The sequence below is a fragment of the Xyrauchen texanus genome, chromosome 14 (genome assembly GCF_025860055.1).
Source record: "Xyrauchen texanus isolate HMW12.3.18 chromosome 14, RBS_HiC_50CHRs, whole genome shotgun sequence".
In the NCBI taxonomy this organism is placed as follows: domain Eukaryota; kingdom Metazoa; phylum Chordata; class Actinopteri; order Cypriniformes; family Catostomidae; genus Xyrauchen; species Xyrauchen texanus.
The window spans coordinates 43,796,912-43,823,760 of NC_068289.1; the positions used below are offsets into that span (position 1 = coordinate 43,796,912).

Consider the following 26,849-nt stretch of genomic DNA (forward strand, 5'->3'; position numbering starts at 1 on the left):
CACAGGTGTCGGACAGCTGCCCGTAACTCTCTCTCTGTCGCACTGCCATCTCCAGTCGTCCCATATCCCTCTCTGAAGCTTTATTAGCCTGATTATGGGCCGGGTGTGCGAAATAACGACCCGGCCCCGCCCTCCGCCCTGCCACAATTGTATACACTACCTTGGCTTTTACCATTCATTTTTAAGCTTCTTCTTTTTCCACCATGAAAGTGAAAATGTAATTATGGCATACATCCCCTTTTGTGTTCCAAGGAAGAAAGAAAGTCATGTGGGTTTGAAACAACATGAGGGTGAATAAGTGATGACAGAAATGTCATTTTTGAGTAAACCTTTAATTTAAATAGAGCACATACTAAAATGGCACAAGCTATTGAATTAACTCCTATATCTTTTGTTTTATCATTTCAAATCTAAAAAACATATTTTTGTGAATTATTGTGCTTAAAAAATGATCTTGTTCTAACTTTCTTTTAAATAAATACAACTTGGTTGGATACTTTATCTATTGCAATGAAAATACTTTTTCCAAATACTTTTGTGGGCCACTGTGCATCTATAATGGGATAGATGATCTGTTGAGAAGGGCTGTTAATATAATGTTATCATACACAAGCTATACTCACGTGGTGATCTGAGTCTCCATGAAAATGAGGATGAAAACCAGCAGGGCTGGAACAACAGAGGCCCCCATCATCCAGAATGGGAAAGGCTGTTTATCTCCAAATGGACTGATAAACCAGCCTCGTTTGTCCGGAGATGTGACCGAGAAACCAGAGGGGACGTTCAGCTTCTGCAACCACAAATAATCACAAGCGCTCAGATCCCCGAGATCCCAGGCTTCGTTTGTTGTAGCGCTTTGCCAAGCCAACCACACTGTAATACAAGCTTGGAAGAAAGCTGGCTCCAATTACAGGCAAGTAGTTAATAAGAAGGGTAAGTTGGAAGAGCACTTTCTTCATGGTTACAGTATATATATACTTCAGTGGTTTTCAACTGGTGGGTCATGACCCAAAAATAGGTCCATATATGTTCTGATCTAGTTGCGGACAGCAGGACAAAACAAAGCTGAATGCAAATAATACAATGCAACTAACCATACAATTAGAGGTAGACTGATATATCAGTTTCACTGATTAATTGATGCTGATATGAACTATCAGTTATTGGCAAAAATCTATGGCAATATTGTCCAATAGTAAATTTTTGCGTTCTTAATTTTTTTTATCCCTCAACAACCCACACCCTCACCCCCCCACAAACACAAAACTCACCTGGTGAAATATATATTCATAATAAATATATGACAAATAAATTATTTACTTATATGTATCAAGGTGTTGCTCATGATGACGTACAGTTATGTTTACAAAAAGTATTAGAAGTACGACAAAAATCGTTCAAACACCTTTTTTTTGATTGCTTCAAATATATGCAATCAAACATGGGGGGACACCCTGTGTATTCATAATAAGGTAAGACAAAGAAACTTTTGATAATTGTATTAATTGATTTCATATATATATATATATACATATACATATATCGGGCAATTAATCAGTTATTGGCCCAGAGCTTGAAATCATCTAAATTCAAGAGACATTTAACAACAAAATCGTTGTTTTATTTTCTGAACGATGTCCAATGTAAAATCTGAGTCCCAACGCGAAACCAGCTGAAACCAGTTGTGAACCACTGATATACTGCACATGAAAGATATGAAGCCGGTTAAACAGTGCAGTTTACCTGTGTGTATGTATCAGGGATGGAAAAGTCCACCAGCACAGAGATCAGGATAGAGATAGGAATCCCAAAGTCTCCAATGATTCTTCTGGCCTTTGAAGAGACCAGATGTGAAGAAAAAAAAGCAGTTTACATTACATTCATTCATTAAGCAGACCTTTTTTTATCCAAAGTGACTTACAAATGAAGAACACAGCAAAAGCTGTACTTTTGCTCACAAAGACTCTTAATGGAAAAAAAAAAAAAAAAAAAAAACAATTTAGTGAATTTAATTTATAAAACAATAAAAAAAAAAACTTAAAAAGTAAAATGCTGTCATTATTTACTCCCTCATGTTGTTCCAAACCTGTATGAATTTGTCTATTGAACACAAAAAAGACATTAAAAAAAAAATCATGTCATGTCCCCAGAATGTAAAAAGTAATATACCTTCCATCTGAGCAATTCAAGCATGGAGTAACTGTTTTCTCTAGGAGACAGTAAGCGAAACTTACTGTATAGGCAATGTGCAGCTTATACAGTCAAAGAACAAACCACACTTACCAAGAGCAGACAACACAAGGTTCTTGCATTCAAACACAGCTTGATGGAGCACAAATCTGAACGCAAGTATCTCAAGAAGTGTTTTTCCAAGTTTCAAACTTGGCACAGTGATCTGAAACGGTATGTTTATAACGCAACTCAACGGAGACGCTCCAAAATGTGATGAATTAATCGCCATATCATGTGATTAATTAAATCAAACTTTTTAATCGATTGACAGCACTAAATTTTTTCTTGTTTTAAGGATGTTTAGATATTTTGACTGGAAAACGAGACAAACATACTTAATAAGAAAATAATTTTTTGCAGTTTTTACAAAAAAAATCATTTGTACTGTACCTTTCCACCGAGGAATCTGCTATTACGGAATTTCCGGAGGAAGAAGGCCACAAAGAAGGTTCCCATCATGACCACTAGGGAGAGAAGGGCTGTGTTGGGCTGGTTGAGAATGGGTTCCTCTATCACACTGACACCTTGAAATGAGTCTATTGTTGAGAAAGCTGGCAGTACAGGAGCCGCAGGGTAGATTTTCATTAGAGGGTGCTCTTGAAACACCTGGTTGAAAAATAACCCAATGTTTTAACTCTATCTTAGCATTCTGTATCTGCCAAATACATGAATGTACAAATGCTTTCTAGGTAGTCACTAGGGCTGAACGATTTGGATAAATCGAATCGCAATTATTTTGTGATTTGAACTGTGATATTATTATTAACTAGAGCTATCAGAATTAACACATTAACGCATGTGATTAAAAAAGTTTAACACATTAATTTTTCTTAATCGTTATTAACACATTTACCATTAATACAGCATTATCCAGCATAAACACTTGTTGGGATTCATTACACTGATGCACATAACTCAAACACACACAACTGCGCTTTGTGTCAGTGATAACAAATTATGGGGAAAGGAGCTCTTAACACTATTTGATGTACAAAACAAGCCCAGATGGGACTTGTGATAGAAATAAAGTATTTTCAGTCTATGTAAAGCACATTTTAATTACCACAGAAGCATGTCAAGTCCTAACTGTCCCCAAAACACAGAATGAGACATTTTTGTCTGCTACCGCTTTTCAAGTGGAGTTCAAAGCACTGCTTAATGCTTGTGTTGACGCCCTGACGCCACAGTCTACCGGCAGATTAATATTGTGGAGAATGAGAGTTTAAGAGATTTAATGCCCATTGCAATGCAAATTCAACCTAAGGAGAAACCAGTTCTCACTTAGACTTTGAGAAACGTTTGTTACTATTGCTATTTTAGGTCATTTCTATCTTTCTACGTGGAAGGCTTTGTTTGAAAAATGTTAATAAAGCATTATATTGTTACATATTGTTTTCTTTTCTAAGATGGAAATAAATGCATTTTTGACATGGAAATAATTACTGTATATATAGTGTCAAATTTCAGCACTTTCAAAATCTGCAATTAATCATGATTAACTATTATGTGATTAATCACGATTAAATCAATTATCGATTGACAACACTAATATGAACATAAAAAAACTAGTAAGCGTTTACTTTTGACCAAAATTAAATCATGAGCAAACATGCTCTATTGCCAATGAGAAAGGGTGTTCACACTTGAGTCTTTTTAAAAAGAACCAGACTAAAAAACTTTTTTTAAAATACATTGAAAACAGAGAAAAATAAATGATTTTGGTGAAAGCGTTTATTTTGGCAGAACATTGAAGACAGACATTTCTGTTCATGGTTGAGTTGAGTCCTTGTAATGCAGATAAATGCTCTCATCCAGTCTTCTGTCCACAAAAACCCGGTGTTGTGAGGTTACTTGATATCTGGATAGTAACTTTTACGCAAAGGTGCAATTAGTGAATCTAGAGCACTGTAAACATAACGCTCAAAGCTTTGAGTTTGTGTAACACTACAGAGAACAGTGCTTGCAGACTATTTATTTATTTAATTATATCACAGCCTTTACCATGTGATAATCGCAATACGTCATATAACGATTTTTATTTTGATTCATTGTTCAGCCCTAGAAGGCAGCTCACTAGATTTTGGAGCAGAGCAAATAAATGCTGGCATTAGTGACATTTAATTGTACCTTAATTAGCTTTGAGAAGGTTTCATAGATGAAAATGAGGGAGATTAGAAATGCAAAGATCTCCTGGGTGAAAGGGGAGATGTAGCGCACGAGGAAGCTCCCCTCAGCCGCCACAATCACCAGGACAATGAAAATGAGCCAGAACCCGATCCACACTCGCCCCGTGAGATACTCAAAGCCCTGCGCCTGGCAGAACTGATAATGAGAAAGAACAAAAAAAATGGTGACAGGAAAGATAGGAAAGAAAAGAGAGAAACAGGAAAATAGAAAGTTGAGTAAATCTTATCGTAATGATACTGCCACCAATACCTTGTAATGGCTGAACCATAATGAGAAATAAGCAGTAAACCACTTGAGGCCATGCGTTCAAGTGATTTTATCATTGGTAATGGTTGTTCGTAGCTACAAAGTGAAGCTAAATCTCTTAACCGTGGAAAACCACAGTAACTCACAGCCTCAAGTGGCTTATTGCTTTTATCAAAGAGCAGTAACAGCATTTTAACAAAATAGAGGTTCATAAATAATTACATTCAATTCTTCCGTAAAGTAATATAGTTCTTAAGCCTAACTGTAAAAAAGTTGCTAAGCAATGTAGAAACTTAATATAATAATTTTGAAATTCTCTGATAATTCAGTGGCTTCAAACACAGCCCATCAGGGAAGGAATAGTTCACCTAAAACTTAAATTCTGTCATAATTTACTCTGAACAAACTGCTCTCCTAGCACAAATGAACACACAATGGACATCTTTTAAGATTTTAACAGAAAAATTACGTAGATTTTGGGATGTTTCTATGCAAAACCTATTGTGTGTCAGAACACTCTAGAATATGACAAAGGAGATACATTGCCTACTTTAATGATACTTTTGGGTTCCTTTTATTGAATAGATGGCCTGCAATATTCATTAAAACATCTCCTTTTGTGTTCAGCACAAGAAAGAAATACATACGGCTTTGGAACAACATAGGGTGAGAAAAACTATCCCTTTAAGAGTAAAAGTACCTTATAAAACGCCTCCTCAAAAACCAAAAGTGGTCCAGAGAAGCCAATAATGAGCAAGGGTTGTCCAGCAAGCAGCGAGAACAGCACTCCCACCATTGCCGTGGAGATGATAAGCTCAGAGACTCCCATCATGCCTTGTGTCTTCTCACCTAAATAAATGGGAACATACAGTATGAAGTTCCTCAGATTGTTCAATTATTAAAGTTGATTGATGAGTCAAGAGACTTTTCTCACTTGCCTAATAAACCTCCAAAGGTGATCGTGGGCGACAGAGCAGCAAAATAAATGAAAATCACAGCAGCAATACATTGTGTGTCCATGGCATCCTTTAGGTCGCTTATGTAGCGCGGATAACGGCGGCGAATATCGTGGATCAGACCTCCAAATGGAATCCCAGAGCGTTTGAGAGGGTCAACATTAAACTGGTCCTCCTCTTCCTGTTCATCAGTACTCACGTCTACATAACAGAGAATGGGCGGACAGGTCAACATCCACAGTAGAATCATCATTTTGGAGTCAAAAGGATAAAAAAAATACACATTGATACACATGAACGTTTTCTGTTTTTCTCTTTTTTCTGTTATACTGGTGGATATGCATAAGTAGATACAATTGTATCACTTTTACACAATAAATATGATTTATTAATGCATGGTATCTAACAAATAATGCAATTATTTGCTTAAAAGCAAACCACAAAGTGTGAGTGATTAACTCTACATGATCTGACTAAAAGATCTGTCATATAAAATAATTCATCTAAAACTTTGAGAGTTTGTCATTGGTAAATATGACTACAGCTTGATCATTCATATGCTTGTAACTCGTAATTATGATATTTCGCTGATGCACCCGAAAAACAGGTACAAATGTAATCAAAGAGTAGAAGTTCCTCACCTTTTGCCTCCTGCTCAGCTCCTGTCACAGTACTGCCACATTTTTTGTGCTCTCTTTCTTTGCGTTTACGTAACATCTGTTTCTGGAAGGAGGCCACGGTCTTCAGCAGGTCTTTCCCTTCAACATCTGATGGTGGAATTACAATACTGCAGTCTAAGAACTCATTGATGCCATTTAGTAGATCCTGCCGGTCATCAGCAAAGTATGCTACTTCATGGAAGTTCTGAAAGGCAGTGATACTGAATGTAATTACTAAAATATAGCTGCAAGCAACAATTACAGGGCCAAGTACACATGCATGCATAACTTTTGATCAATAAGTAACGCTAAAACGTTTCAATCATCGTCAGACCTTGGTCCAAATGAGACATACAAAGTTCAGCTTGAATATTTGATGGCAATGCCAAGTTACAGCCTCACTTTCTGTTTGTCGGCTTTGCCAGAACCGAAAGGTGAAAAAAAAGAATGCTTTACAGGGGTTTGTGAGCTAGCAAGAAAATAAATAGTCATGCGTTGACTAGAAGAGGAAAAAAAAAACATTCTGAAAAAAAAAAACATTTGAGACTTTTTTTGGTTTTGTTTTGTAGGACATAGGCTCAGGAAGGCACTAAGACACCAAAAATCGTGAAGTGAATTCGTTTCTTAACCTTGTGGTTCAAGGCTTCCGTACATTTGAGATATCTTCGAGAATGGCATCATAAATCAATAATCCCTTTGGCCATATTAGTGAGGCTTGGTCTGAAGATCAACTGAGATCAACTTTGACAGAAATACATAAATAGGGTATTGTTTTACTCTGCACAACCCCAAAAATATGAGCAGACCAAAAGTATAACTTCAGGCCAAGGCATTCTGACATTCTAGCAATTTGAGCCCTTTATTCTTACTTTTTTTTAACTCGAGGCAAGATAGCACTGATCCCCCAAAGTTTCATTTCACCATACGATACCACTGTGTATTAATCTGAAGATGAACCTTATCGGACATGAGGGTGGAGAAGGAGCGTCCAATCTCATGGTAGTCCATGTTGGTCTGGGTGGGGCCTAACAGCACAAAGATGAATCGAACTGGGACAGGGACTTCCAGAACTGACTCCAACAGCACCGCCTCATTCAGCCGGACAAAGGCCATCGCAGGCTGCTCTAGGAACTCCACACATCCTGTTATATTATTGAAAACCACACAAATAATGGTCCATTGACATATACATGCACACAAATTTCTCATTTTACAGCACATGTAACTGTTACACCGTAAATCAAACAAAAGAAACCATTAATCATAAGCCTGATGCAGACTGAGTGATATTTTCAGTCCTTTAGGATTGTTGCTGGTAAGACTGTGACACTACAGCCAATGAGATTTTGGGTAAAAGCCAAAGAGACTGCGCAACATCAACAGACCTTTATGAATATCATGTAGAAACTAAAATAAAAAAATTTAACTAAACGTCTTTCTCACACACACGGTCACACAAGTCATCAGCTGTTTTGCTCCTATTGTTTCTTCATTAGAAGAGTCGTAAAAGCTCTCAAAATGTTCTGACGTTATTAAAAAAAGTGTGTACAATTTTGTACAATGTGCACATGGCTTTAGCTTAGCTAATTGTGTCTCAAATAAAGGGTTATTCCCACTAAATGAATCTTTGTGTCTGTCTGCGCTCTTTTTCAATTGCTTATAAATTTGAACATGCGCTATTTAATCATGACAGACGGAGCATCTTGTGCATGTCAAGTTAAAAAGAACTCAAACTTTTGAAAATGTGTCTCAAGACAACCACATTTTATTCTATTTGTTGCATCACATCTAGCTTTTTTAGTGCAAGAATTCACTCAGTCTTAAAGACCCCTACGGCACCAATTGAAAGATCTGGTGCGATTACTGAACATAATCTCTGGACCTGAAAGCAACATACACTGGAATGAAATGGTCCTTAGCTTACCCACTAAGACCACAGTGGCCTCTGCATCCTTGGGAATCTTCGCCAGGAGTTTCATTGATCTGGCGGCAGCATGTCCCTCAACTGGGACCGGGTGGAGGCTTTTCTTTTGTTGACAGAAGAAAATGGTTAGTGCCATTTAACGTCGCACATCAGCCTGAAGCTGTGGCAGAAAAGCTTTGGCAGAAAGCACATGCATAGTTCCCCTCACTCCTCACACACATTATTGAATTGGTTATTGAATATGACTATATGTTTTGTTCATGTGTTTGGAGGGGTGTAATTTCATGAATTTTAATGAACCATTGTGCCTGTTTTGTATCACACAGAACAAATCTAAACTTACAGATCCAGGTGACTTTCAAGTCGAAAACCAAATGGCAGATCACTTTAAATCAATTTAACACAATACGTCTTCACGTTTTATATGGGCTGTTTCAAATTTGCCAACATTGTTAGCCATGGGGTACATTCAAAATTTCACAGTTTATGTATCAAGAGTTTAATTGGCTGCACCTGTAGGCTCACCATTAAGCTTAATCCTGCACATGTGGCAGAGCAGCTTACATGATCCAAGCATTAGCAATTCTTCAAACCAGGCCAAGACAGAATCTGCAGACGTTTTCTCATATTTTATGCACTCTTATTGGGGGAAAATGGATTTAAACATGGTAAAAATTTGCTAAATTGAGCTGGGAGTACTATACACTTGTTAATGGCTGAAAACATAATCCAATTATCTTACAAAAATGTATAAACAGAATTGCAAGTGGCTGGTATAGCAGAATGTATAGAACTTTGTGAATGACAGCCATATCAATTCTGCGAAAATCTACAAAGCTTTCTACGGAGTTCTGAGCAAGCAGATTCCATCTTTGCCTTCCAGCTGAGAAAACAGTTTACACCAGTGTATGATGGTCCCTAGGATCTTTCAAGCTGGTTTAGCTGGTCTCACAGCCTGACAAGTGCTCAAATCCCCTCTAAAACCATTAAACTAGAACAGCCTTACCAGCTTGGTGACCAGCCAAGATCAGCAAACCAACTTAAACTTTTTAGGATAGTTTAAAATGCTATAGCTGGCAGATTTCAGCTGATTTAGCTAGTCAGTTAGTAGCAGGTCTCCTAGGCTGATTTGTTGACAATTGCCTGAAACCCCCTATAAAACCATCAAACTAAACAAGTTTGACCAGATTAGTGACAAGCCAAAACCAGAAAACCACCTTAAGCTGGTTTAGGCTGGTTTAAGATAGTTTAGCTGGTCTCCTTCCATGGCCAAGCTGGTTTTCAGCTGGTTTAGCTGTGAGCTAGCTGGTCTCCTAGGCTGATCTGCTGACCAGTGCCTGAAACCTCCTATAAAATCATCAAACTACACCAGCTTCACCAGTTTAGCGAACAGTCAAGACTAGCAAACCACCTTAAGCTGGTTAAGGCTGGTTTAAGATGGTTTAGCTGGTCTCCTACTGTGGCGAAGGTGGTTTTGAGCTGGTTTAGCTAGTTAGTTAGATGGTATCCTAAGCTGATCTGCTGACTAGTGCCTGGAACCCCTTATAAAACCATCAAACTAGACCAGTTTGACCAGCTTAGTAACCAGCCAAGACCAGAAAACTACCTTAATCTGGTTTATGATGGTTTAAGATGATTTAGCTGGTCCCATACCGTGGCTAAGCTGGTTTTCAGCTGGTTAGTTAGCTTATCTCCTAGGCTGATCTGCTGACTAGTGCCTGGAACCCCTTATAAAACCATCAAACTAGACCAGTTTGAACGGCTTAGTTACCAGGCAAAAACAGAAAGCCACCTTAAGTGAGTTCAGGCTGGTTTAAGTTGGTTTAAATGTTCTCCTTCTGTGGCAAGGCTGGTTTTAAGCTGGTTTAGATGGTCAGCTAGCTTATCTTCTAAGATGATCTGCTGGGCACTGCCTGAAAACCCCCTAAGACCATCAAATTGGACTAGCTTGATCAGATTAGTGACCAGCCAAGACTAGCAAACCACCTTAGGCTGGTTTAAGCTAGTTTAGCTGGTCTCAAAGCATGGCCGAGCTGTTATTCAATTGGTTAATCTGGTCAGCCAGCTAACCCCTAACCCTAAACCTAACTAGCTGACAAGTGCCAAAAGCCCCCCTAAAACCATCAAACTAGACCAGTCTGACTACCGTAATTTCCGGACTATAAGCCGCAACTTTTTTCCCACGCTTTGAACCTCGCGGCTTATACAATGACGCGGCTAATATATGGATTTTTCCCGCTTTCAAATTTTATAAAAAAAAATAAAAACATTCTGTGACGTGCTCAGTTTTTTGGCGGCGTGAAGCTTTCATTAGACCAATGAAATTGCCGAACGGGTTAAGGTCAAAACAACTTTTTTTGTTTACTGTTTAGATTAAATCGAGCGCGCTCAAACTTCCCATCATTCTGATTACGGTAGTAATTTTGTCACCCTCACCATGGCAAAGACATGGAGAAACGCATATGATGCTGCTTTCAAGTTGAAGGCGAGTGATCTGGCTGTTGGAAAAGGAAATAGAGCTTGGTCTTAATGAGTCGATGATAAGACGCTGGAAACAGCAGCGTGAGGAATTGACTCAGTGCAAAAAGACAACTAAATCTGAGGCTATTCAACTCAGACACCGAAGGAGATGACTTCAGTGGTTTCAGTGCACAGGACGAGGAAGATAGTGACCAATGACTTTCTTGGTAGGCTACTGTTTACTGCAAATGTTTTATTACAAGCCGTGTGTGGCAGCGGGGGCGTGGTCAAGCGCCCATCCGGAGAGAAAAGCTGTAAGGCGCTTATACCTGCGCTTAAATTATGTCTAACACCGGTGTCTAATTTCAAGTGCCCTGCTTCACGTGTCCTTCTTGGGAAAACTGTCACACGGGCACCAGTGTGACAGTTTTCAGCAGGGCACTTGACGTTCCAGGTAAGGCTTTTAAATTGCCACAGCAATGTTTACAATCAATTTTATAAAGTTTCTCAATTCTTCTATGCGCCAACACTAGACTGACGTGTGTCACTCTCTCAGCTCTGTGGCTGCTGCCTTTTATACCGCTCTCCCCATGCTTACTGAAATTAGACACCGGTGTTAGACATAATTTAGCTCAGGTGTAAGCGCCCTTACCGCTTTTCTCTCCCGGACGGCGCTTGACCACGCCCCGCTGCCACACCGTGTTTCGTTAAAGCCTATTTATTTTTGTTACAAGCCTGAGTAAAGTTCATTTGTTTCAATGTACCGGTAGGCACCTGCGGCTTATAGACAGGTGCGGCTTATTTATGTTCAAAATAATATTTTATTTAAAAATCAGTGGGTGCGGCTTATATTCAGGTGCGCTCAATAGTCCGGAAATTACGGTAACTTGGTTAGAAAACCACCTTAGGCTGGTTTAGCTATTCTCCAAGTGTGGCTAAGTTGGTCTTCATCTGATAAAGTTGATCAGCCAGCTGGTCTCCTAACCTGAACAGCTGATAAATGCCCGAAAATCCCTCTGAAACCATCATGCCAGACCAGCATCACCAGCATGGCCACTTAAAACCAGCAAACCACTTGCAGTTCTTTTTATGCAGCCCAGTAAACATTCACATCACATACAGTAGCATAGGTACAGTTCAGTGGTTTTGCAAGAAGGTCACAGTCTTATTCATTTCAAGTAAATTATTGTAATTGATATTCCTTTTCTAGGATGAATAAATCTTAAACAAGCCTAAGGTGGTTTGCTGGTCTCTCTTCTTTTGTTTTGGGCACTTGTCAACTGGACAGACCAGCTGGCCGACCAATTTGGCTTAACTGGGAGACAAGCTCAAACCAGCTAAGACCAGCCAAAAACCTTGGGCTTGTTTTAGATGTTTTTTTTCCACCATGACAAGAATCATAACAGGATGGTGTCCCTCAGGCATCTACCACTGACCCGTTCCCAATAAAACTTGGCAGCCTTTCTTGAAGCCTAAGTCCCCTATACACAATGCACACATGGCAAGAAGCAAGCAACTCACAAACACCTCTTTGTCATGTTCTGCTGCTTTGGTGTCATGCATCTCCCCGTGGTCCTGGGATACGAGGGGCAGGCTGGTGTCATGAACATGATTATGGTTGTACCGTAAGCTGCCCAGACTGTTAACAGAGTGGTTCCGATGGAAAAGGCCTTCTTTTTCATCATTGGGGTGACTGGACAAAAAGAAAAAAAGGAGAATATTTGTTAATGTTAAAATTTTGAATGCATCCATCCTATGATGAGGTAAAAAATTAAACAATTCCAGTTCCTACTGGGTTGATAAGAGTTCTAGAATTTCTTTGGGGAGTAGCGCTGTAGATTCAAAATACCAATAAGAGTTACTTGTTTGGGAAACTGGTCGAGGTCCTTTTAGGAGTATACTAGCATTTAGATAGCCTAAAGGCTAATAGACATGGACTAAAAGCTACTAAATTTCGATTTTGATTTCATGAGGTCTTTAAGAGTTAAGATGTTATGACTTGTTTAATCTGTCAGACCACTTGAATCCATTTGAATCCATTTGTTCTGTTCTGCAAGACAAATATCCTTGCTCTTGTTGATTTAGCTCCACTGGTACATCAATTTCCTTGCTTATCCCTTTCCAAAAAAGGTAACACTCCATCTTCGCTTTAAATATTTGCAAAGCAAACACAATATCCAGCATGTCAAGATATCAAAATCCAAACAGCAAACCAAACCACAATCCCTCTCCACTCCAAGGAAACGTGCCAAAGCAATCAGTAAAAAATGCTCAAGACGACAGAAAAGCTTGATAACATCAAGCAATATTTAAACAGAATATGAGCCTGCAGTCTGAAAATCATCAGCAAGGGCAGTCAAATGAATTTATAAAATCCTATATTGTTTTTAAACCAGATTTATTACTGTAATTTATGGCATTCATTTGGTGATCTCTGGGAGCTCTGTGCATTCTAAAAATAAAACTGACTAAAGATTTCCTACCCAACTGTTACACATGGGCCATTATTTTGTCACCGTGACCGTATCCAGCGGTTGATATTGGTCTGCTCATTAGGCCTCATTTGAGGCACAATTCAGCCAAACTGCTCACTGAAATGTTCACAAACACATGAGGAAAACAGAGAGACACAAGCTGTGACATTGAGAAAGGATTTCATTTGAGAACATTACCAAAAACAATAAAAAATGATTGTGTAACAAACTGCTTAACTTAGAGCACCTTGTTGTGTTTTTTCCATATTAAAAAGACATTTTTGTGACTAATTTGACACATTTTCTCATGGAAAGCAGCATTTAAGGTGATGGGAAAAGATGAAGATTTAATCACCAATGAGTAGTGTATCCTGCAACTACTTTTAAGTAAACTTATCATCATGTGTGTGTGTGTATGTGTGTGTGTGTGTGTGTGTGTGTGTGTGTGTGTGTGTGTATGTGTGTGTGTGTGTGTGCATGTTTATGTGATTTACTAGGACAATTTGTTAGGTTATAAACTGGTAATTACAAGGTTATTATGCTATAAATGTGATTTAGTGTCCCCATAATTTAAATCATACTAAACAATGTTTTATTGAATATGTAAAAGTGCAGAAAGTTTTCTGTGATGATTAGGGTTAGGGGTGGTGTTAGGTTTAGGGGATAGAATCTATAGTTTGTACAGTATAAAAGTCATTATGGCTATGGAAAGTTCTCATAATGATAGGTAGACCAACATTGTGTGCGTGTGTGTGTGTGTGTGTGTGTGTGTGTGTGTGTGTGTGTGTGTGTGTGTGTGTGTTTTAGGCAGTAAGCTCCTCTAGTTGACCAACATTCTGCATCTCTGAGCAGATCAAATGTCCCTTGACCGATATTAAGGAGCCACAAGAGAGAACAACTGGTTTTTAAAGGAAAAGTTCATCCAAAAATGGATTTTTACTCAACCTTCTTCTGTGAAACACAAAATGAGTGTATGCAAAACAATCTCCTTTTGTGATTCAAACAAGAAAGAAAATTACACAGTTTAGAATGACTTTAAATTATTATTATTTTTGGATGAACTATTATGTCAACCTTTTAAAAGACGATGAAGAAAGAGCATGCTTGTTCTACATCACTTTATGGTCTTCTTTTGATCCAAATTTTGTACTTTTAATAAAAATATATGAACACGTCATCTGTCATATTTCTACCCTTTTTACGGTATTCATTTAAAAGAAACATTCACTTTAAAAAGGCACTGCTTCATTCACAAACAGTAAGGGTTGGGAATCCAGAGCCAGTTCTTATTAAGAACTGATGCTATTTCTTTAAATATTGAAACTGAATGATTTTCATTATGATTGATTCTGTTAATGGTTCTGGAGCTACTGCATGACAATCAGTGCATGTCTTATTTTCTGACACCTGTGTATGTGAAACAACATCCAACATTTTAGCATGTTATTTAATTTTGTTCTTGCAATTATGAAGACACCTTTTCTCGGCATATACGCAACTTTGCACCTATGCACATGACATCCACAAACAAAACTGAAATCCAAATGATAGGTTAAATCATTTAATTTCATATGATTCCCAACCCTACAAACTGTTAATGCAGTCTACTTTTCGGAGAAGGCCTTGCAATGTTAATTGTGTTAGCAGCACTCATGTAGAGTACTGTTCTGACATCAGAGCGTGAGCCAGTGAAGGAGCAGAACACTTTACAAACCTTTACAAAAGACAAGTAGGCCCAAGCCCCCCTCTGAGCCATGCTAAATGCAAATACGACTACCTTAAAATAGCTTAAATAACTTAAAATGGCTCTAACTTCAAACAACATAAAGAAAAACACAATTTAGTGAATCAGTTAAAGGAATAGTTCACCCAAAATGAAAATCGTCATCACTTATCCTCAGTTTGTACATTCTGCCTAACATCTTATTTTGTTGCATGGAAGAAATACATTTATATGGGTTTGGGAGTGAGTAAATGTTGATAACAATGTTCATTTTTGGGTAAACTATTCTTTTAAACACCCATTTGAGAGTCCATTCAATGGCTATGCAGCTGCGATAGCACATTGCCATTTAAAAATCCAGCATGCATGGTGCTCTGTCATAAAAAAAGCCTATTTGTTACGTAATCACAGCCCTTCAATTAGCAGTAAACCAATAGAGGCAGCTGTTGTGACAAAAGACATTGGCATCAACTCCCACAGCAGAGAGAATCAATATGAGCCTTGTTTGGAGTATAGATGTGCGACCTCACAAACCTGTGTTTGACCAGCAGGGCTCGCAGTACGTTGGCTCGATCTTCAGCTCTGATCTGGTCCGAGATTATCATGGTTTCGACCAGCAAGTGGGCGATACCAGGCAGTGTGGTTTGATCCAGGTCAAGCATTATGGCACCTGCATAGCAGAGCACAAACTTTCGTCATGAAGAGAATCATGTTGGCAAATATGCAGCATATATTAATATAGACTCACTTAGCACTTTATTAGGAACACCATGGACCTAATAAAGTGCCAGATGTGGTCTTCTGCTGTTGTAGCCCAGCAGCCACAAGGTTCAATATGTTGTGCATTCTGCTCACTACAATTGTACAGAGTGGTTATCTGAGTTACCATAATCTTTCTGTCAGCTCGTACCAGTCTGGCCATTTCTCTGTTGACCTCTCTCATCAACAAGGCATTTCCGTCCGCAGAACTGGCGCTCACTGGATGTTTTGGTTTTTTTGTGTTCGTTTGGTTATATTTCATCCCTGAAAATCTTGACCTAGCAGAACTCTCCTAGTTGAAGAGTGTTGATAAATGTTTAAAACTATGGCCATATCCACACTGATCTGTATTTGTTTGAAAACCCATTTTCAAATTCCTAACATCATCGTTTTTCTAAGTATGTGGTTATAGGGAGGGTTTTCGAAATGGAAGTAAATGGGGCTAGTCCATAAATGTTGAAATACGCACTCTTTTAAAAGTATAGCCCCAAGATATAAACACTATTCATATTAACATGGTTGTAGGGAGATAAAATAAGCCAATTATTAAAGGGTTTACCTGCGACAACAAATATATAATATTGGATATAACTTTACACAGATATGGTTAGTAAGCTATTTTATTACACTAAAATAATGTTAAGACGTACAGTGTTCACATCTTGTGGCTATACTTTTGAAACACTGTATTTTAATGTTAATGGACTGGCCCATTCACTTCCATTGTGAGTGCCTTACAGTAACTCAGATTTGTGCTTTTTAAACATACCACAAATTCTGTCGATTGAGCTTAGGTTGTACTGAACCTGAACCCTTTCTTTAAGGCTTCTGCAGAATAATGCAGAAGGGACCTAATTCTAAATTGTGGGACATTTCAAAATATATGTTCTATGCCACAATTTAAATGATATCATATGTGCACAAATAAATGTGGTTCCGATTGGGCTATTTAATAACAAAACTATTACCATAGGATTAGCATGATTTCCTAGCATAGTAGCAATATAATTTTCATTTATGCAGTAAGCAGATGCTTATCCAAAGCGACTCATAAGTACAAATTTGATCAGTATATGTGTTCACTTGGAATCGAACCCATGACCTTAGGGTTGATAGTGCCGTGTAGCACCAATGCAGCTGCAGAAACATGAACATTCTGGAACATATCGTGGTATTCTGAAATGCATTGATGAATCTTAAGAGTTGCAGGTAAAAACCATAAAGGAAAATATTTAACTCAAAATGCTATATATATTAAAGTACCAGTGGTATTAGGGCTGGGAAGTATAATGGTATATGCCATGTGACAGTATAAATGTGTTAACTGGTAAACATTTTGCTATACTGTTTTTACCATGGTAGATGTATCCGGATAGTGTGTACACCAGGCAGTCAAATAATCAAAGCATGTTAAAAAAAATCATTGCATTTATTCATGTTTTATATCTGGGGTCAGATCTTCGATCTCAAAGTCCCCAAACATTAGTAATGTAATAACCATTTAGTAGTAATGAAACCAAGATGGTTGGAGTGTGTTATGTTTAAATTGGGTTTATAATCCATTCTCAAAAGATTAGAAAAATGGATGAATTATCAACCAGATACTTCAAAGTTTAAGTGATAATATTTTGCTCAAAAAGTCCTTTTGTGTACCACTGAAGAAAAAATATGGGTTTGAAACAAAATAAGGGTGAGTAAATAATGAGAGATTTCTTTTTTATTAACTTACAAGCTACATTATATTTTTCTCTCAGACCCCAAACAGAATAAGGGGCTGAAATCCATTCCGCAAAATATGTGCAGTGCAAAATCTAGCACTAGAGATTTATGTCATACAGACATTTAGTCATCAATGTCTGAACTAGAAATATGTGTGGATTTGATCATTGGACAGGGATTTCAGGCACTCAACACTTTCTAAGTGCCCATCAGTGGGTTGGCAGAGCTGTTGGCTCTCACCATGTGTGATGGTTCTGCGGAGCTCCAAGAGACTACGGAAGGACAGCGAGGCCACATGCGGTTTACCCCAGCGATCCGTCTCCTCCTCAACATCCTCCTCAAACTTGATCCAACGCGCCATCTCCTTCCAGCGCATCTCTTGGTTCTTATCCATGATCAGCTCATTGAGCTCCACAAACACCTAAAGAGAGAGAGAGAGAGAGAGAGAGAGCTTTTTCAGATGCACATCATAAAACACTTTAATGAATCGCAACCAAAGTCACTTTAAGGCAAGTCAGCCAAATCAGCGGCCATCTTGGCAATGTCAACGGGCAGCTATGTTTTATTTAGGCAATACAGAGGAATTTAGCTCAGAAGTTGCTTTTTTGTAGCTCATGAGACTTAAAGGAATAGTTCACCCAAAAATTTGAATTCTCATAATTTACTCACCCTCATGCCATCCCAGATATATATGACTTTCTTCCTTCTACAAATCTTCATTTATGTTCAGCAGATTTCAGCTCTGTAGGTCCAAAAAATGCAAGTCAATGGGTACCAAAAATTTTAAGCTCCAAAAGCACATAAAGGCATCATAAAAGTAATCCATACGACTCCAATGGTTAAATCCGTGTCTTCAGAAGGGATATGATAGGTGTGAGTGAGAATCAATATTTATTGTAAGACATAGAACTTAATTTATCCCAATATTTAAGTCTTTTACCATAAATCTCCAATTTCACTTCCTTAGAAATGTATTTTGTTTTTGGCAATTCACATTCTTTGAGCATATCCCTTTCTCTTACTGTAGCTTCTATAAGTTTGACTACTATGGGGTCTAGATATTTTAGTTATACTGCTCCTTGTCTTTGGAATTCTCTACCACAAGATGTACGAAATAGCCCTACTCTGCTAACTTTTAAATCACGTCTCAAAACCCATTATTTTTAAGGATTGCATTTGTTGTTTTTAGTGTATTTGTTTCTTTTATCATGTTAGATAATGTAATGCAATTATTTTTTGTGTATTTTAATGTACATGTAAGGTGTCCTTGAGTGTCCTGAAAGGCTCCCACAAATAAAATGTATTATTATTATTATTATTATTATTATTATTATTATTATATACGCCACCTACTGATCAGGTGGGGAAATTTCTAGTAAAAAACACTTAAATATTGATCTGTTCTCACCCACACCAATTGCATCGCTTCTAAAAACATGGATTTAAACACTAGAATTGTAGGCATTACTTTTATGCTGCCTTTATGTGCTTTTTTTGGAACCTGTTGACTTGCACTGTATGTATGACCTACAGAGCTGAGATATTCAAATAGAAATCACAGGACATGGGTTTGTAGTAGTATGAATAACTTTATGCTCCCTTAAATGTGCGTTTTGAAGCTTGATATGTCTGGCCACCATTCACTTGCATTGAATTGACCTATAGAGCTGACATATTCTACTAAAAATCTGTGTATGTGTTCAGCAGACGAAAGAAAGTCATACACATCTGTAATGGAATGAGGGTGAGTAAATGATGAGTGAATTTTCATTTCTTGGTAAACTTTCCTTTAACTGAGTATTGTTTCATTTAAGCATCAGTAAGGAATGGGGAATACAAATAGACACAAATGAGTTTTGGCTGTTATGTTTAAGCAAAGTTCATGAGTTTGATGCTGTTTTTTGACACTGACACTGCTGTGCAATTATTTGAAGGTGTTATTCCGTGCTGGTTTATTCTTGTGGAATTATATATTTTAAATAATCCCACCCCTAAATGACATAAAAACCAAACAAACTGTGATTGGTCACTTTACATGTCAGTTAGATGGTCTGTTCCTGTCTAAGTGGGTGGTTCTAGTCCAGAATATGTGGACCAGAATTTATGATGATAGTCTGGCTAGGTCTATAGTCTCTCGGCTCTCACCTCATGGTTTTTCTTCTCCAACCTCTTTCTCCTCTTCAGACTGGACAGAGGTGGAGAGCTATTGCTGGTTTGTGGAACTTGACAATGTGACGATTTCTTGACCAAGTGACGTCTAACCCCGGGATTGTCCTCAAAACGGTGACCTTGAAAAGTAAAAGATAAGAGAAAAGGTGAGGTAAACAAACTGAAAAGAACAGTGAATTTTCTAAAAGTGAAATGAAATATATGACGTATGAAGAAAACCTGAAGATCAAGGTAAACTTGTGAGCAGAATTTTTTATTGGGCATCATTTCCAATCAACCCGCAATTTAGCAAATTATGCAAAAGTGAATAAATAGTATAGGTTTAATTGTGTGTATTTTGGAAGTTGTGAAATTTGCATGACAAAAGAGTCAGCTATTTTATTACAAAAATGCTAAAATTTGCATTTCCATCTGCGTCATTCCAACCACATAATTATATTGAGCACAATACAGAATTTTAGATGTGCTAGAAAAGACACTGTGGTGGGAATTTTCATGACGATCAAAGAAAAAAAAACATAAATCTTCTGTGATGCATCTACATTCTCCTTTAGAAACAAATTAAATAAATTAGTGTGTGTGTGTGTGAAATTTTTTTTAACAAGAATTTAAATTAAGTTGAAAAAATTCCCTAAACAGCTTGAAATTAAATCAAACACATTTATCTGGTAGAGGTTTGAGCAAAAATCAGGCCCAAAAAAGAAAAAACTATTCTGAAACAATCTCAGCTTAGTGCAAATAAGAGGCAAAAATATGTAGTTTGAATGCTAAAGGCCACAGGCCATTCTAAAAAACATGGCTATGATTTAATATTGTATCATTTCAGCATACAACCCGAGGTTTTTATTGAATTTGGAATAATTGAAGGGGTATTTTATGAAAAGCCCTCTCTCTCCAGCTGTTTTGAGAGCCAAGCAAAAGGCCAGGACTCTCCCAAGGGTTGGGGGCTGCCAGGACGCTGTAGGCCTCAGCTGGTTTGTGTTGTCCCAGTAGTCCTGGGATGCTCAGTAAACAAAGTAAATTTTTCTTTGCGTTCTCCCCAAGCTACACTCTCTCCTCATGCCTCAAAATCCCCCCTCATAAAAAAACAAGGCTCTGCATAATTTTTAAGTCCACACACTCAAATATTGGGCCTTTCTTCCTGGGGTTTGGAGTTAACAATATTGCTGGCCATGTCTTTTGGCTGTACTATGGTGGTGCTTTTCATGGCAGGAAAGCAAAACTCCTGGTGAACAACAAAACAGCCAAGGTTTCATCAAAACACCACAAACTCAGGCCACAAGTGTGTGTTTGACTCATAAAAGTGTTGATTTTGAATCTCAAGTGAAACATTTGATCTGTTCTCCATTATTGTTTAGAGAATTACCTCTAGACACACTCTGAAAATGATCCATTCAGTCATTCAACGAATACACCTCTTCTGTTTTCAGTTTCTGAATTAAAATGAATTGAGATTGTATTTATTTTTATATATATACAGTATACATTTCTTACAGTCACAATAGTAAGAGTGTAAAGAAAAAATAAAATAAAAAGGCATACATTTCTGGAAGAATATCTAAACAGTTTGGCAAATTAAGTTTAATCTTCTTAACCTATTGGGATTTGAGGTCACAAATGGGTTGACATTTGTATGATGTGTTGATTGTGTGAGTAGGATACCTGTCATTCAAGATTTGGCAACTGGACAACCTTTGAATAATATATTGATTTGATTATTCATTTAACGAGGTTTGGGCCATACAAATTACGGGAGTTTCCCGGAGAAATAACAAAACGGGAGGGGGCGGGAGATCGGTGTGAAATACGGGAGACTCCCAGGAAAAACGGGAGTGTTGACAGGTATGCATAGCGCATGTGGAGGCTTCACGTCATCCACGCTCAACTCACCACACACCCCACTGAGAACTAACCACATTATAGTGACCACGAGGAGGTTACCACATGTGACTCTACCTTCCCTAGCAACCGGGCCAAATTGGTTGCTTGGGAGACCTGGCTGGAGTCACTCAGCATGCCCTTGGATTTGAACTAGTGAACAGCGTCTTTACCACGGAGCTGCCAAGGCCCCGATAATCTTGGTTAATGTTAATTTCAACATACATGATTACATTTTTTAAAATAAAAGTTTTCTAACCCAAGTTATCTAGTAGTAAAAGGTAACATTAGTTAATGCATTATGAACTAACATTAACTAACCACATCTGCACTAGACTGTCTGTCTGCTCCTCACAGTTTTCCCTGAGGGATAGCAGAGACTAGGGCTGGGTATCGAGTTCGAAACATTTTAGGCACCGACCGCATTGCCTCTAAACAATCGAGTATCGAAAAATGTCTTGTCGTTCGGTACCAAATTTCGATACCTAAGGGGTTAATCTCATCAACATCAGTGATAAGCATGTAGCATGCTAGATGTGCCCAAATCTAAAAGTGCCGGTGATTGGATGTGTTTAGGCATCAAGGAAAATCGCTAGTACCAGAAAATGGTTTGAGTGCCAGGGCTGAGAAAGAATGTTATCAGTAACATTGCTAACACTGTTCTACATTACAGAGAAATACTAAACCGTAATAACGATTAATAAGCCTTTAAAATATCATTTTTACAAGCGCACGCACGAAGCGAGCCACAGCGACACAGGGAAAAGCGGTAATGATTCTGAATGTGTCGGACAAACCAGCAAGAGACTTTCTGAATATTTTGTTAATTTATAGAGAGAAATGCACATTCGGGTTAAGCAAACAGACGATGATCTCGGGATCAATGATGGTCAGAGTGATCACCTTTGACCATGTCATGACGATATTTGGCTTGTTTTCCTATTAATCTATTAAATTATTATTATTATTATTATTATTAGACTATTATTATTATTATCAAATTAATATAACAAATAATTTGCCCGTAGACACAAAGACACACGTTTGAAGAAACTCTCTTTATTATATTATTAAGTACAGATGACAGAAAAGCCGTATATGTGCATGTATGACGCGCTGATATGGAGTCGTGCAGTCTCGTTGAACACACGCATCTAAGGATCTCACTCTTTGTGTCTGCGTTCCGATTTAAATTTTTTACGAGTGCTGCAAATGACCTCAGACATCTCAGTTCAGGAGGTGCTTTGAGTTCAGTTCACTTTATTTCCACAAAGCACTTTATTGTGAACACAACTCTGCAGCCTTTAAAATAATACAAACTATTTAAAATAATACAAACTATATCAAATAATACAAAATGTATAAAATAATACAAAAACACGTTCACCTCGAACCATGATTTATATTTCAGTGATTACATTTATAATTGTTTTTATGTCTTCATTTGTGTAAGTAATTTTCCGCCTGCATGTTTAGACGGATACTTGCCTGACGGTAAATGGAAAGGTGGTTACGTTTATATATATATATATATATAATTTTATCACTTTATTATTTATTTATTTATTTGCTTTTTCGTTTCGTTTGGAGTGCAATTTGAATTGAAATAAAAATAGAAATGTATTTGATTTAAGTTTTTCATTTTTTAAATAAATTATTTAATTTTCAATGCAAAATCACTAAAGCAAGAATATTCACTAATCCCTCAGCCACGAGGTTTCAGATGTAATTGGATATATATATATATATATATCATGGAGGGAACTAAACAAATTTATTGACACACATGATATATTTTCCTAGATAACGAAATACCCGACAAGTAGATAATGCACAGATGGAGCTTCTTTGCCAGAGAGATGACGATAACTGTTGCAAAGCCATTTTAAATGCCCTAACAAAATTTTGTTAAAATAAATTAAAACATTAAGTTCAAAGTTTTAAATCAAGGTGTGTTGCATTATTGTGTAAGCTTAACCCTAACCATGTTTACCAAAAATTATCCCATAGTAACACCTAGCGTCCAACCAGCAGTTCGTTGTTTTCCTGCTGAGTTTTTTTTTTTTTTCCTTTCCTCGAGCAAATTATCGAAAAAAGTATAATTTAGGAACCAGTATTGAAGTCAAGGTATCAGTATCGAAAATTTGTAACAATACCAGCCCTAGCAGAGACAGAGAAAAGTCTTGGGGGAAACTGATAAACTGATAAACAGTCTACACAAAGGCAAAAGCATCAAGCCCCAGGAACTGACTGCTTAGCAAAACACAAGTAGGCCTTTGCCAAATCCACTAAATTGTCTGAACTCTCTCTTTGATTACTGGAATTGCAAAAAGAACCACATCTACGGTAATCTTTTTACGTTAAATGTTAGCTATTTTGTGCCTGTCCAAGACAATGTTTGTGAGAAATGCACTAGTCGGTGAATGGTCCCGTTTACACCTGGTATTAACACCCATCTCAGGTAATCCACTCATAAATTTACCATTTACGGTAATTCGTAGTATTGATAAACTGCTGAGCTGTTATAGAGGAAAAGAAATGGCAAACGGATAAAAATTATGAATACAAATCCGTGAATATAAATCTGATTATAAGCCACTTTATATAACATGAGTGTGGGGTCAGTCTGCACTCACACGTTGATAATAGTTGGTGCGCAAACTGAGTCACTTTAATCATGCATGCGCGGAGTCCCTCTTACACACCTGCTCGACACTTCCGTAGCACGAATTGAGAACTCGGTGATATATGCTTATCACAAACAGTAATAACAGAAAAAAAGGCTAATCATGCAATAATGGAGTTGAGACATCTTCTCCCAAATGCTTAATTCTTTGTGATTTGCTTTACCTAAAATAACTCTGAAAAGAGGGTATTAGATAATGATGTCTCATTGAAGTGCTTTTGCAGCTAGTACTGGATATAAATGTCTTTTTTTGAGGGCACTGTATCTCTGGTGTGTGTGTGTGGTTTACGAAGACATTTTTTTAGGTTACAAATTCAAATCACTTAAACTATTTTTTTTTTTAACATATTTTTGAACTTTTTTTTTATATTTAAAGATAAATTATATATTGATATAAATATGTATAATCTTTATATATTAAATTATTGTTATATGAGGGGCTTTCTCAGCAAATATTTGTATATGTGATTAAATCGCTATTAATCAATAGGGACACAATTTGATAAAAAATGTATCGATTGTCAGCCCTATTTACAATATTGAAAAACAACCTTGCGATACCTTTTTTTAAAGGTCAATGTCAACATTATAATATTTATAATATTATAATATTAAAATACATCGACTCAATTGTGATTCAGATGATACATTCTTAAATGGTCAAAGTCATAAATATATTCTAATATATATTTTTTTAATGTGGATTGATGACAGCAGCCATGCTTTTGGATCAAGTCACTCTTAAGGATTTAGAAGTCTCCCGGACGACTTATAAGCTGTTGTGTGTTTAGGAGCTAATTTTAGCGTTAAAAAGCTTCGTAAATTACTCTTAGATAAAAATTTTACCAAAGTCCTAAAATAATAATTTATTTTTAAGAGTTGCTCCTAAATTTCCACGTTAGGAGCAACTATTAGCCAAAAGATGTTTTGTGAATATGGGCCCTCATTTATATTTTTCGGTTTGTGTGTTCCCTGGATAAAGAACCCATGCCCTTGGCATTTCTAGTGCCATGCTCTACCAGTTGAGCTCCAGAAATACATATTGACAATACCAATGCAATTCTGACTACCTCCAGATTACATCACAAAACATTTGAGGCTCTATTTATTGTGGTCTATTTGTGATTGGATCACCAGAGACGGATAATACCAGGTCAAAACAAGGCCTATGTGGAAGTAACACATAATAATGGTATGCCTGAATGAAGATAAGTGTGTTTGTGTAGGTGTCAAAGGGAGGAAATAGGAACTTTAAAAGCCAAGGACTTAGTTTGACATTAATTAGCTTGTACGTCCCAACAGGATCAATAAAAACAGCTCCATTTAAAATTCCCAGCAATCAATTTCCAATGCAAGCAAGATCTAATGTGGGTGGAGTGCACTTTTACAATGTCATAACCACAGTCATGTAAATGGAAAAATGTATTATATTTTATCATGTGCTGCCTGTTGCAAACTCTAGTTTAAAGGTGCAGAAAAGTTGAGGCTTTTTGCTATTAAGTTCCTTAAACTAAATGGCACATAATTCTCAAAGACAGACAATGGGAAAATTCTGTTGAAAATGATGTAAGTGTGAAGAAAAATGTTCCTGTGAAACATTTTGTGATCTACACAACTAAGGTGGCTGGAAAATATTACAGTTGATCTCACTTCCAACTTTCTACAGTAAGTACACTTACAAATGGGTTCGATTGGGGAGCCAAGGTGTGAGTGGATGGACTCCAGAAGATCATAATCATCAAAATCCAGCACAAAATCTTCAAAGTCCTCAAAGCCATCCATGGCAAAGCCATCCATGCCAAAGCTCCCCATTGGGTTCTCCTGATCCCCATAATCCCCTTTTCCAGTGTCCGCATCGAGGTATCCATCCCCTGAGGGGTTCCTCTTTTTCTCCTTCCTTACTTCTGTCATCTCCACACCTGATACCTTCGGACCATCCAGGATGTCAACCTCTTCCACGCCGCAATTTTGTACCTTCTTCTGTTAACCCAGCACAACTCAAACAACACACATGCAGAGTGAGCAAAATGAGTTTGTCTGTGTCTCAACCCAGACAGGTTACAGACCAGTCTTCTGTGTTTTAGAAGTGGGTCCAGGAAGAAAAGTTTTCCAGAACAATTGAACAAGGAGGAATCTTGCAAACAATCGAGTTTGCAATCAAATCCTGCTAAAGAATGATTTGCTAAAAAGAAAATTCTCTGTAGTTTGGTTCTCAAACAGTGTGTTGTAAGATCCACCTGAACAACTGATGAGAAAACAGTTTTGCCTCAGGGTTTCCGAGTGGATTTGAGTCCTACAAGATGTGTCCTTCCATATGAAAGCAAACAGCAGGGAACACTGGCATTGGAAATGTTGATACATCTGATCTACTTTTTAGGTCTCGCATTAATCTATTGGCTGCCTCTCTGGTTTCCATGACGTCGTCGATTGATCCTGCTGCATGAGGGACAGCGACGCAGTATTGTGGTCTGGGATAAATCACAGGCTCAGAGCTTGTTACACCACCTTATCAGACAGCACAGGTGAAACCTTCATCCGAAACAACAGCAATGCTGGCACACATTGCACATTGCCCTGTCTCCACATGACTGATCTCCATGGAAACCACGGCTGCTTCTAGAACTCTACCCTGTCTCGTTTGCAGCGGTTACCTGCCCAGTGCTAAGCCACTTACTATCCTGATTGCATTATGGAAGAATGATATTTATCCAGTGGACTGGAATTTTGTAAATGTTTTTTTATTAAATGAATGTCTTATTGCTCAGAGGTCACTGTTT

General features: G+C 37.6%; 1 protein-coding gene across 1 annotated transcript in view; it reads right to left on the bottom strand.

The window, feature by feature from the left end:
• LOC127654720 (anion exchange protein 3-like) overlaps positions 1–26,849 on the bottom strand; it is a 49,696-nt gene that overhangs the window by 9,929 nt on the left and 12,918 nt on the right. The window contains exons 5-17 of the mRNA XM_052142019.1: positions 19,485–19,627; positions 17,580–17,760; positions 15,396–15,531; positions 12,192–12,357; positions 8,205–8,307; positions 7,238–7,422; positions 6,263–6,485; positions 5,604–5,822; positions 5,366–5,514; positions 4,360–4,554; positions 2,623–2,838; positions 1,744–1,833; positions 624–790 (exon numbers count right to left, since the gene is read on the bottom strand). Coding sequence (XP_051997979.1) covers positions 624–790; positions 1,744–1,833; positions 2,623–2,838; positions 4,360–4,554; positions 5,366–5,514; positions 5,604–5,822; positions 6,263–6,485; positions 7,238–7,422; positions 8,205–8,307; positions 12,192–12,357; positions 15,396–15,531; positions 17,580–17,760; positions 19,485–19,627 — 2,173 coding nt within the window. The remainder of the gene's footprint in view (positions 1–623; positions 791–1,743; positions 1,834–2,622; positions 2,839–4,359; positions 4,555–5,365; positions 5,515–5,603; positions 5,823–6,262; positions 6,486–7,237; positions 7,423–8,204; positions 8,308–12,191; positions 12,358–15,395; positions 15,532–17,579; positions 17,761–19,484; positions 19,628–26,849) is intronic.